This window comes from Loxodonta africana, chromosome 4 (assembly GCF_030014295.1).
Source record: "Loxodonta africana isolate mLoxAfr1 chromosome 4, mLoxAfr1.hap2, whole genome shotgun sequence".
In the NCBI taxonomy this organism is placed as follows: Eukaryota; Metazoa; Chordata; class Mammalia; order Proboscidea; family Elephantidae; genus Loxodonta; species Loxodonta africana.
Window position 1 is genome coordinate 165,937,252 of NC_087345.1, and position 13,430 is coordinate 165,950,681.

The following is a 13,430-nucleotide window of genomic DNA, read 5'->3' on the forward strand; positions in this document are numbered from 1 at the left end:
GCACTATAAGCGGGTGTAGGGGCTGGGTACTGATTGTAGTCCTGTTTTCCTCTGTGGAAAGGTCCTAGAGGCAAAGCATGGGTGGGTGTTTACATTATGGTATGGTGCTCCTGCCAAGAGAGGCCTTCTTGTACTTACTTTTAGCAAGAAAAAGGGAATAGCTGATTACCCCACCTGTGAAGAGTTCCCCTAGGCATTCAGGCACACTTATGGTATTCCTCAAAGACCTCTGTAGCTAAAGCTTTGAGGCAGGACCAGCTATGTAATTTGCAGAGTATCCTGTTCAAAAAAGGAGCCCTGGTGGCACAGTGATTTGCCAAAAAGTTGGCTGTTTGAACCACCCAGTGGCTTCTCGGGAGAAAGGCCTGGTAATCTGCTTCCATAAGGGATAAAACCAAAACCAAACCAAACCTGTTGCCGTAGAGTGAATTCCAACTCTTAGTGACCCTATAGAACAGAATAGAACTGCCCCATAGACTTTCCAAGGAACAGCTGTTGGATTTGAACTGCTGTCCTTTTGGTGAGCAGCAAAGTGCTTAACCACTGAACCACAGGACTCTAACCATAAAGAATACAGCCTAGAAAACACTACAGCCAGTTCTACTCTGTCACGTGGGGTGGCTCTGAGTTGGAATCGACTCGACAGCACCTAAGGACAACCACCACCACCACCACCCTGTGCAAAAATCCTTTAGAATTTCACAAAGGCAGAGCTTGAAAGCAAGCACCGAGCCCTTTGAAGAGCTGACCCAGTGCCGCTGCATGGGACACACACAGATGAGGTTGCCCCTGCCTTGACGGTTAACTGTCTTGGTGCTTAAGTTCAAAACCTACTGGCATCCTTAGGAATGCAAACTAACAAGAAGTGGCAGGTGCTGGAGACTGCCTGTATCAGAAACACCAGCCATCAATACTGTTGGCATCTTAGTGAGAGAACACTCATCTGCCTGATCAACTTAGATCAGTTTGCCTCTCAGAAGGTGCCTGAAATCCTGTAATGCATGTCAGGTGCGGGCTGGAAGGGGGAAAGCTGATGATAATCTATTTCATTCAGCCTATTCCCCACAGCCTTTGCTGAGTTCCTTCTCTAACCTTCCATGGTATTGTCTCCAATCTCCACACAACAGCCAGCGATCTGCTTTTCAAAAAATGTATCTGATCCTGGCCTATTTCCCTGCCTAAAACACCTGTTACCTAAAATATCCTGTTACCTTAGAGTCAAACTGAGAATTCTTACCATGACTCCAAGGAGTCCTGGTGGTGCAATATTTAAGAAGCGCTCAGCTGCTAACCAAAAGGTCTGTGGTTTGAACCCACCAGCAGCTCTGCGGGAGAAAAGGCCTGGTCATCTGCTCTCATAGAGCAGAAACCCTGTGGGGCAGTTCTACTCTGTCCTCCAGGGTCACTCAGAGTCAAAATCCACTCACTGGCACACAACAACCATGACTCCAAGGCTCCGTGTCATCTGTTCTCTGTCTGACGCCAGCCCTGTCTCCCTCCCTCTAGGCTCTGACCTCACCAAGCCTCCAGGCCATGCCACTTCTTTCTGCCTCAGGGACTTTGTATAGGCTGCTCCCTCTACCTGGAATGCCTTTCTCTCTCTTCCTCCCTCCCCTCTGGCTTGTCCCTTGTCCTCTCCCCACAACTTTCCTTTTCCTTGAAACACAGCTTACATGCTTCTCTGACTCCTCCTCCACTTACTTTCCCCACGGTCTGGACTGCACATGCGCATTGCACCTTGTACCTTTTCTGTAATTTTTCTTTAAAGCCTGTCCTCTCAACTAGATTGTAAGAATCATGAGGGTAGGGGTTTCCTGTGCATCATGTAGTACATCATTCTGTCCCCAGTGTTCAGGCACAGTGCCTAGAACATAGTTTCATAAGTAAGACTCCACATAAATCTAATTCCCAAAATATAAGGATTAGTCAAATCCCCACATTCCCATTTTTCAGTCATTTTTGACACCAGCCACCTAGGTGGCACCTGGAGTTTGATCAGATCACACAAGTTAAGAGACACTGCCCTTCAGACTGTCAGATAGGCAGATGCCAGCCACAAACTTGGGCATCCACATGACAGTCTTACATCTGCCTACTGGCCACAGATTTGGGCTTTTCCCACTACTCCTTCAGGATACTAGCCACAAGCTCAGGTCCTCCCCTGGGTTCCCTCACTTTCACTTGCTGGCTCCCACTAGTCTTTTGGGCTCGATGATTCCCTGAAACAACTCACAGAACTTATAGAAAGCACTGTACTTACGATTATAGATTTATCATAGCAAAAGAATACAAATGAAGATCAGCATAAAGAAACGATGCATGGGACAAGGTCCAGGAGATTTCCTAACATAATGCTTCTGTGTCCCAAAAAGGGCACCCTACCATTCCACATGTGTCTATGTCTTTCATCAATCAGGAAGCTCCTGGAGCTTCCATGTCCAGAGCCTTCACTGGCCTCATTACATAGGCATAATTGGGGCCTCATTGTGTATGCATGATTGAATCATGCTTCTCTTCCTCCCTGAAGTCAGCTGATATCCAGCCAGGATGTGGTCCTTCTGACTTGGTCAGCCCCCAGCTTATTAGCACAAATCCTCCAATATGGTCTTTAGGCCTAGATAACAACAACAACAAAAAAAAAAACGCAGTGCTTTCAAGTTGATTCCAACTCATGGCAGCCCCATATGTTACAGACCAGAACTGCTCCATAAGGTTTTCTTGGGTATGACCTTTACAGAAGCAGATCACCAGGCTTTTCTTTTGCCCTGCTGCTAGGTGAGTTTGAACTGCCAACCTTTAGATTAGTAGTAGAACACAAACCACTTGTACCCCCCAGGGACCTACGTAACAAAAGGGACTTCAATTACTCAGGAAATTCCAAAGATTATCTTTCAGGATAATCTTTCAAGGATAAAAGCCAAATTGCTCTTTGTAAGGTAATTCATAACCTCAAAATAGTAGATACTCAATAGCTCCTTGTTGAAAGGATGAATAAGTTTACGACACAGTTCATAATTTAAACTTCATCATACACTATCTCATGTTATTTGTTGTTCTTACCTCATTTCACCAGTTAGTTTAAAAATTCTTTGATGTCCCGCAGCATGCTGTCTGTTTCTCTGAATCTCCCACAGGACTCAGGCTGTAGTACATGCTCAAGGAATGTTACTAATAGGTTATGACCATTTTATAAATTCAACCTCCTGTCACTACAGTATAGCTAACCAAGAGAGAAATCAAATAATGTAGTAGTGTATTTAGTTTATTATGAATACTTTCTGCTGATGGGCAAAGTAAGTAATAGCCTAACTCAACATAATTTTACTTATGAGGTTTTTGCCTCAAAAAAAAAAATCAACTGTGATATAAATACCTCCCTCAAAACCTTATTTTACTGACTTAGAAGGACTGATGTGCCCAATTTACTCCAGTGTGAGTGTATCATCCATGTTGGGTGTTTATAAATGTGCACAGTCCCATCTGTTGTGGTAACAACTGTTAGAATTTGTCTGGCAATATGAATTGACTTGCCTTTGTAAAAATGGCGGCGTGGTGGAGGCATCAGACCCCCTTGTCTAACTTCACTACAGGGAGAGAGAATCATTATAAGTACCAACAGCCAATTCCTATGAGGTGGAAGTCAGACATACCTCCTCTCTCCAACCTTTTTACCTTTTTACCAATTCCTACACCAGCCATCCCTCCAACAGCATTCTCCTGGTTTTGATAATTTGTTGCAAAGACCACACAGAACTCACAGACAATACTCACAATTATGGTGTTTATTAGGAAGTAAACCCACTGCCACTGCCGTTGAGCCGATTCCAACTCATAGCGACCCCATAGGACAGACTAGAACTGCCCCATAGGGTTTCCAGGGAGCAGCCGGTGAATTCAAACTGCTGGCCTTTTGGTTAGCAACTGAACACTTAACCACTACCCCACCAGGGCAGGTGACAATTTGGAATCAGAAATGACTCAGGATACAGTTCTTCGATCAGGACAGCCTCTTCTCAAGTGTGCCCACAGGCAGGTCTCTCTGTCTGGCCCTTGGCCCCTTGGTCCTGCCCTCTGCCCTGCTTGGGAAAGTGTCACAGATCTCTTTAACTCCACCAATAAGTGCCCAGGGGCACCCCGCTCCACCCGTAAGGCTCAACCTGAAGGCGCTCAGCGCTCTCACTCCATGGGTCAGCACACCCACCGTAGCTGCCTTGCTTTGTGGACCAGTGAAGCACACCATGCTGTCTTGCACCAGTCTCCTGGTTCTGCTACTGATGTTTCTCTTCCATGCTTGCCACTGCTTCTCACTGTCTTGCACCATCTCTGTGTTACAGCTCTGTCTTCTGGGTCTAGGAGGCTCTCAGCACAGGGATTCCAGGTCCAAAGGATGCACTCCACTCCAGCCCGTCTTCTTAGTGGTAGTGGGTTCCCTTCTCTCTGCTCATTTTTCTCTCCTTTTATCTCTTGTAAGATAAAAGGTATGACTTAACTGAGGGTGTGACTTGAATAGGGTGGCAAGGGTGGTGGCTGGGGTAAGAGTGGTGACTAGAGTCACACCCTCTAGTATGGTGGTGACTCAAGAATCATCCCACCCAATCCTGCCTCATTAACATAATACTCACTCCCAAATGGGACCATAACCACAGGCATAAAGGCTAGGATTTACAACATATCATAAAATGGAGGATAATTACATCAGATCACAGAATGGAAGATGACTATGTCATTATATAACTGCCAAATTACATCATTATGTAACTGCCAAACCACTGATAAACATGGCCCAGACAAGTTGACACATAACCTTAACCCTCACAGTTTCCATGAACCTTGTTTGCATAGTTCCACCCAACCATTGTGCCGGAGTCACAAAGACTATAGCTAGAAGGGCCATGTTAAGTAATTCACTGCACTACAGCCATCATTTTTTTCTATCCTCTAATGTGGTGGCTAAAAAAAAAAAATTTTTTTTAATGTGGCTTGTCCTCAGCTTCTTGTTAGAAATGGCATTTGTATGGTAGGTGTGCAGTGTCAGAAATCTTAGTAGAATAATAAGGAACAATATATTTTTTTCAGAAACTTTCCTAACTGATACTTGGAGCCACTGGTCATTTAGTTTTCTATATTCAGCCATTCTAATGGACTTTTTCTCCTTGCCATATTGTTCCCCTAGATTGGCAGATCTTGATGATGTTGAAAATATTTTCAGTATAATGAGTAATAGTCTATTTCCCTGCTTTCTTTAAAAATGTCTTTTGTAGACAAGAAGCCCCAAACTGTCTCACAGCCCTCAACCTCCTAGCTTCAGCGACCCAGTTGAACATTTATCAGAGGCGTCCGGCGATTCTTTGGAAGCCATGTCTGAGGCAGAGTCTCCAAGCCCTTTTTCCAGAGGCAGCCGGACTCGAGCAAGCCTTCCAGTAGTGAGATCAACCAACCAGACAAAAGAAAGATCTCTGGGTAAGCATCAGAGGGCAGTTTTTGGTGCCCCTTCATTACTGCATGTGTATATTTTAATACTTCTGAACATATACCTCTGCTTCCAAATATTAATTTAATCTTGATTTATAAAAACACAAGTACTAGGAAATTTCATTGGTTTAATATTAAGCATTGAGAATTTATTTACCTGTTGAGGAATCAGGCAAGTCCAAGCTATCTTTGGGGCTGGGTAAATTCAGAACTGGTGGGATTGACAACTTGAGCCAAGAGGCTGGTAAACCAGTTGCCACTGAGTCTATTTCAACTCACGGTGACCTCATGTGTGTCAGAGTAGAACTGTGCTTCACAGGGTTTTCAATGGCTGGTTTTTCATAAGTAGACCGCCAGGCCTTTCCTTCAAGGCACCTTTGGATGAATTTGAACCTCCAAACTTTGGGTGAGCAGCTGAGCTTCTTAACTGTCTGCACCACCTAGGGGCACTACCACCAGACTGGGGCTTTTGCAACTGGATGAAAGAGTCTTGTGCTTTCTGAGCCCCACTGGTGCTTAAGGCAGGAGGACGCAAGCTAGCCAAGGAGTGGAATTTCTCCTTTGTGCTTTGTAGGAAATGAGTGAGGTTCAAGTCCCTGCAAAGACAGCCTCTGCTTTGTAAAATAAAATGAAGATAAGAATAAAAGCCTTGCCCTCCCCCACCCCCATAACTGGGGAACATCGAGCCTGTTGGATAATGGAACCTTTGTCTTGAAGGCAGGAATTTCCCCCCATCCACCAAGAGCAGTTGGCAGAGCAAGTAGATACTTGCTGGGTTCAGGACCCAAGCCTTGGGGCAGAGCGGCCACAGGAGGAAGTAGCAAGCCTTGCCCAAATGCTGAGTTCTAGAAACGCCCCTTGCTTGGGAGCTCTGGTGGGCTCTGAGTCAGTGGTGGTCAGAGCAGGTTAAATAATGCTGTATCAGAGGTGTTTATTCTTCCAGCTCCACAAGGGGCTTTTGGGCCTGTGATGTTTCACAAATTCTGGGTAGAAACAAAGGAACATGATGAGAGGAGAGAAATCCGAAGTTTGCTAAGCGAGGGAGCTGTGGTCCCAGAAAACAAGGCTGGCACTGGGCCAGCAGGATGGGTGCTGCCCTTGACAGCCTCTTTGTGGTCGATTTGGGACTGTCCTCCTGGCCACATCTGGCCGTTGTGGTATAATTCAGTTGAGCCAAGATGGGCAATAAACGGGGAAGTGTGAGTCACAGAGAGCCTAAACACAGCCTCCTTCCCAGGGGTCGCGCTCAGCCTTATTCTTGGAAAACCCCCTTTGGCCAGGCTTTACTTAACACGCAGAGACTCGGGCTCCCCAGAGAGCTTGGGGCCACACAGCAGGTGTTCCAAACACTGCGATGGCCAGCCGAGAAGTGCAGCTGTGACCCCACAGGCCTCAGACGCTGAAGATTAGAGACTCTGAGCTGTGACCTCTTGGGAACCCAGTGTTAATGGTGTTTGGAAGCCCTGCTGTCTTTTAGGGTCCGTACAGTGTTTTTCATCTTAATCCATATAATTTTAATAAGCTCTGTTTCACGAAGCCCTGTTGATTCTGTCTTTATTTAAAATTTTGATATTTTGTTTATCGTGGATTTTTTTGCAATGATTTTAATTTTTTTTAATTTCACATTGAAATATTATTTATCTTGGTAACTGATGTTTCTCACCTTACCCCAATGCCTCCCCTGCCTGAAGCCCCAGGAACTTTAGATACTAGGGCTATGGCTGCCACCCAAAGGCACCCGATGGGGCTGAGTGGGTGAAGCCAGGCTGTGGGCCTGCACTTCTGCAAATGCGCAGTTTGTCGCCCCAGGCCCTCCCAGTTCAGACAGGACTAGGTGGGTGGGGGGACCCCGAGGGTGCAGCCAACAATGGACAGAGTCCTCAGGCCACTACCATATCCCTGGAATGAACGAAACCTCCCTCCCTTCAGGCAGCCTGTGCCTGGAGATAAACCTGCACACTTAATAATTTTTCCACTTGAATAATCCCCCATTCCTATCACTTGGACGTGCTTAGGGGACGGGAGGAATGTAGAGAGGCTGAGCAGGGTGCATTTGGCAAAGGCTTTTGGAATGTATGTATGAGAGAGAAGTGAGAGCACTAAGTCATTGTTTAGCCTAGATGAGTGTGTACCTCCCTGGTGTCAGTATAATGGTGTCCCTTCCATGCCATACTGGGGTTCAAGCTGTGAGCTTATCATTTGGGAGAGGCACATGGAGACGCAGGCAGGGCCAAATGACAGCAAAACACAGGCCCTTTCTGACGCTGATGGCTAACTGGTCGTTCTTTGAGATTTACAAAGCTCAGTGGGCTCTGACTTATAACATTACCTGATTCCAGTGACCTACCGTCTCTAAATCTTTACATCTACAGACTGGTGGTTTCCCTTCCTGCTCCACCCGGCCTGAGCTCAACTGAAATTCTCCTCAGTGAAATGTATACCATTTCCCCTTCACTCCATCTTCAGAGCAAACAGAGAACATTCAGAGAGGGGAAGCCGAAAAAATAAAGTAGAAAATCTCTTTCCAGTAGAGTTTGGTTTTAGAAATAATTTCCATGAAATATCGTCCCACAGATATTAGGTCTGGAGTCTTAATGATGGAGTAGTTTCCTTTTAATCATGGTGCTGTCTTGTAAATGCCTGTCTGGAATGTGACCATAGTCAGGGACTGGTGTCTGGTTGCTCCGGAGTTGGCCTTCGGGGAAAGGGTAGCCGCAAGATGTTCCCACACTTCTCTGCGCCCTCAGGAATTTGAAAATAAAAGTCATGTGAAGACAATAACAACAGCAGCAACTTCCTTCTTGGTGCAGCCAGATTCTTTTGTTGAACACATTCTGAATGGTTAATGTTAGAAAAGACACCCCACATACCAGGCCAGCGCCAGAGGTGTTGCCATTTCTATGACAAACTGCCTCTCAGACACTCAGAGTCAGACTGAACAAGCAAACTTGGCAGAGGAGGACAGGAGGGTTTTAGATAAACTGGGGAAGAATTTCCCCAACTCTATGACTTGAAGAGTCTCTATGTGGTCGTGCTTCTATTCCAAGATGGTACCATTGATGGTGATCGCTCCCTGAGAGGGGTTTAAGGAAAAGAAGGTTCTTGGTTGCCAGAATCTGCCACCCTTCCCACTCAAGACTGGGTAGGAGGGTAGAGCAAAGAATTTAGTTAAAGACCGTCCACAATGGCAAAAGCTAAGAAGGTTTGTGGGCAAAGACTGTAAGGCTAGCGTTAGATGGCTTGAGCATGTGCAATTATCCACTTTTTTTTAGTATTAAAAACATACAAAAAAAATTTCAGGCACATAAAAAGAACTACTGCTCTATAGAGGAAATGAAATATTTACAAAATTTGTTTTCAGGTGTGCTGGTAAAAAAAAAAAAAACTTTTTTTTTTTTTTTTTTTAAGAAACTGAAAAATGTAACATTATAAAAACAAGATTTTATGGAAAAGAGTTTGGTAGTAAATAGATTTGGGGCACACCCTGATTTTTTTTTAGAGTGCTATTTTTTTTTTTTTTATGAAACAAAGGTCAGAAACCTTTCTCTAGCATCAGATTCAGCACTCGGCCTACGTGGACTGGGCATGGGTGGCTGTGGGGGATGGGCTCACATCACTCACCCCTACTTCCTCCTGGTGTGCCTTTCTTTACTGCTAAGGCTGGAAAGCAGACTCATGCTGGCCTATCACATGCGCTGGATTCCAGAAGGTGGGAAGTGAGGCCATCGTGGACTCCCTTGGGTTTTCTTCAGCATTGTTTGCCAAGGACTCAGGGCATGGTCACTAGCTTGATAAGGTTGAGAGTTGGGGTACCGGGCATCCTGTTTACTCGTTCCTAGGGTTCCACAACAGTCCTGGCAACTTCCTCATCGAGGCAACGCAATAGAGTTGGAAGCTTTACTCACGTTTGCCCGGTGTAGCAGGAAGATTCCTCGTGGTCGAATAAGCTCTGTGGTAGCCCTGTTCAATAGCGAAAATTTAGCCCAATAATTCTGTGAGCCATTTAAAAAATCCAATTTTGCCTAAACTATCTAGTGTCAGTTCAGTTCTCTGCAACTAATAAACCCTGACTGATATGAGGGGTCTGATTTACTGATTTTATAAAAAATTGTAGTGTACCTGTTCTATTTGTTTCAGAAAGTATGACAAGAACCTGTAGGTACAGGCTAAGGAATTCGAGGAGCTTGGCAATAAGCCAGGGAGTGGTTTTCAAACTGTGTTCCATGGAACTCTAGAGTTTTGTGGAGTTTTCTCTGCTATAAATATTTCAGTTTATGTGAAAAACAAGTTGAGCCTACACTGCTAAAAACCACACTAAAATTAAGGAAATTTTCTCTATACAAGTCTTCAAGTACGTTAATATGGTTATATTTGGTGAGTCAAAAAGATTACCTCTTAGTTTTCTTCCACTTGACTTAGTGAATATCTAAGAAGATCGTTCCTGTAAAACAGATTAATCTTTAAATAAAAAATTGATTTGGGGCTGGGAATTGGCCATTTAAAGAGAAATTTCAAGAAATATTTTGATATAGTACAAAACACGTCTTTGTGCTACAAGTTATCACCCCTGATTTGTCCTTTGTAAGCTTGGATTTTCATATATGAAGTTTCTCTGAAGGAAGGGAGTATTTAATTAATCCAGAAGAAAGAATGTAAAAGATTGCGTGGACTCGTGATTTGTTTATGCTTGCTTGAAAAAATAAAGTTACTCAGATATCTTTAGAAACCTCTTGCTATTAAAATTCCTGGATTAAAACTCTACACTAGATTTCTCAGACTTTGAAGAAATCATTCAGTTACTATGGCATCTGAACAGTTTTATGCCCTTTCCCAGTATCTCTAGGATTACTCTGAAGACAGGATGCAGGTAGGAAAAACATCAGCTTGGATGATAGGAGATTTGGTTGCTTCTAAGAGTCTGAGACCTTTCTGAGCCACCATTATTTTGCTGGGTCTGTTCATAGGTCAGGTGAGTTACAGTGCAAAGGCATCTTAATGTGAAGGACCTTGGAGAAGCCTTGGGGGCTTCTGTTTCTTCTTCTATAGCCGTGGTGTTGTTAAGCCTGGATTACAGGTCACCTTTTTAATAAAACTAACTGAAAACCTTTTCAGTGTTGCAGATGGAGCTGTAGGGTTAAATAACTATAAAGAAAACTCTATTGTTTGCAAAGCCATTTCAGAATAATCAGTTTTCCAGAAAGTCTATGGGAAATATTCCCTGTTTCCCTATCATAGCCATGATACCCCATTCTAACCCAGATACCTAACTAATGTGTTTGAGTGTGTGTGTGTGTGTTTCTGGTGTAAAAATTACTCTTATTCAAAAGAGAATTGTTCATCAAGTCTCACAAAGCAATGTAGGAGAAAGTAAGGCAAATTTTATGTTGTTTATACAGCTCTACATCCAAAAGAGATTGGATGTGACTTAATCAAACACAGTAAGAATATATATAACTACCAAAACAAGTATTAATGCAAGTAGCAGTTGGGAAAAATATCTATGCCGGAAAAATTAATGTAAGAATAATTGCTGCCACCACCATGCAGGTCTTTGGTCTCTTGTCTAAGCCACCCCCCCTAGGAGCTTGGGATTAGCCTTTTTCCTGCTTCCTTTCTCATTTGAGGGGAAAGTCAGGCTTACTATGCCTTTTTCTTCAACACATTAAAATTACATTAGTCAAATCTCCTGTTTATTTTCCCCCCAGCCTCTTTGACCCTTGCACAGTACATTGGCTTGGTTTTTTAGCATTGCAAAAGTAAATTTTAAAACTCAGGTAGAGATTCAACTTCATTACTACTTTTCTGTTTAACACCTCCCAAGACCTATCTTCAAATTTAGAACATGAAAGTTGTTTGGCATCTAACTGATTTCACTGTAACCCATCAGGAAACGCTCCTGTTTTCAACGTGTTGCACTTCAGTTCTCAAAAGTTTGATAGTGTCATTAAAAATGATACTCCCACCGACTTTTCATTTTCAGAATTTTCTAAGTGTTAATTGGTTTTCAGACATCTTTGGCTAAATGTCTCCCAGTAATGTATAGCTAGGCATGACAAAAATAAAGCTTTCATTTTTTCCCCAAAGTTTTGCCCACTTCTCATTTTTTTTCTCCATTCATTTATTAAGAATCTACTCAGCTATTGCCATTTTTGTAGATGCCATGGTGAGTTATTTTTTAAAAATATATGAAATATATGGTTCTTGTGTTTAAGGAATTTTGAGTGTAACTAAAGACACATGGTAACCATATAAGGACCACCTAAAATATACATAAATCAAAGCGTACACGGATGAAGCTATGCAAAATCCAGCAACACTGGCCTCCTCTTGGTTCCTTGAACATGCCCAGCAGTCTTCCATGTCAGGACCTCTGCACACACTATTATCTTTGCCTAAAATGTCCCCTTCCCGTATACCTGCATGGCCCACTCCTCACTGAATTCAGACCTATGCTCAGAGAGCTCTCTCCTGTTTCCTGCCCTTCCAGTCTCTATCTGCTGACCCTGATGCATCTCTTTTTCCATGATTCTTAACATTTAGGACCAAAAAAACCCAATTTCAATGCCATCGAGTCAATGATCCTATGGGACAGAGTAAAACTGCCCCATAAAGAGTCCAAGGCTATAATCTTTATGGAAGCCAACTGCCACGTCTTTCTCCCACAGAGAGACTACTGGGTTCAAACCACTAACCTTTTTTGGTTAGCAGCCAAGTGCTTCACCACTTTGCCACCAGGGCTCCACAACATTTAGGACAGTGGTTCTCAAATTTAGCAGAAGACTTGTTAAAACACAGATTGTTGGCCTCACCCCCGAAGTTTCTGATTCAGTAAATCCGAGGACAAGGTCTGGACCCAAGAATTTGCATCTCCAAGAACAAGTTCCCAGGTGAGTTTGGTGTTGGTAGTGCTGGTCAGGGTTCCACTGACTTAGAGTACTCTTCTTATACCTTATGAAAGGAGCCCTGGTGATACACCCAATGGTTAAGCACCCACCTGCTCACTGAACGGTTGGTGGTTCAAGCCCACCCAGCAGCTCCACGGGAGAAAGATGTGGCAATCAGCTCCTGTAAAGATTATGATAAAGATTATTACCTAGGAAACCCTATGAGGTAGTTCTACTGTGTCACATTGGGTCTGTAAGAGTCAGAATCAACTCCACGGCACCCAACAATTATATGCCCCATGAAAGAATTGCTAAATGCTGTTACAAAGCAGCATCACATGAGGGCACTCTAATCAGTCTTCGACAAAAAAAAAAAAAAAAAAAATCAGTCTTCGATAGGGAATGGAAAATAATCATTATACCCGGGAGGAGTTATGGAACCTTTAAATGCCTGGCCTGGATATTGTCCTTAAGCTAGAGTATTTCATTTCAGCACCTGTGCCTGGCACAGGCCCCAGTAGAGACCCTTAAGTCACATCCTTCCCACACAGTGAGCTTTGGACCATCCTACTTCCCTAGCTCTGTCTCACTTTCTACTCTTTGCAGGTCCTTTGTTTGATCCCTACTTGAGCTCTGAGCCTCCTTGTCAGCCCTTCACCTCCTAGCTTGGTACACTTAGAAATGTGTGTGTTCTCAACATCTTACCTCTGAACCATTTCCTGGTTATGGGGTGGCTGACCTTATCATACAACTTCACACTACACATTCTAACTGACCTGATTCTGGAATTTCCCACACCAGTGGCTGGCCTTGTCTGGTCCCAGAGGAACTCTGGCCCCAGCTACAATTAGTTAGCTCCCAGATGTTGATCTTGTTAATGGGGTTGGCAGGCAAAGGACATGTGGATGAGGCCAGTGCAGCTGAAGACTTTCCTATGGAAGAAATTCCCTTGACAAGGTGCTTTAGCTTCGATTCAGTAATTGGTCTTACATGTGCTTCCATCTGCCCTCATAAAAAAAAAAATTTTTTTTCTCATAGGAAGAGTCAAATAGTTTAGCGACCTTCCTAAGAGTG

General features: G+C 43.7%; 1 protein-coding gene across 3 annotated transcripts in view; it reads left to right on the forward strand.

Annotated features, from left to right (window-relative positions):
• Positions 1-13,430, forward strand: part of KIAA1217 (KIAA1217 ortholog) — a 399,876-nt gene that overhangs the window by 192,359 nt on the left and 194,087 nt on the right. For all 3 annotated transcript variants that reach the window (XM_023548864.2, XM_010590674.3, XM_010590677.3), the window contains exon 3: positions 5,262-5,460. In XM_023548864.2, coding sequence (XP_023404632.1) covers positions 5,262-5,460 — 199 coding nt within the window. The remainder of the gene's footprint in view (positions 1-5,261; positions 5,461-13,430) is intronic.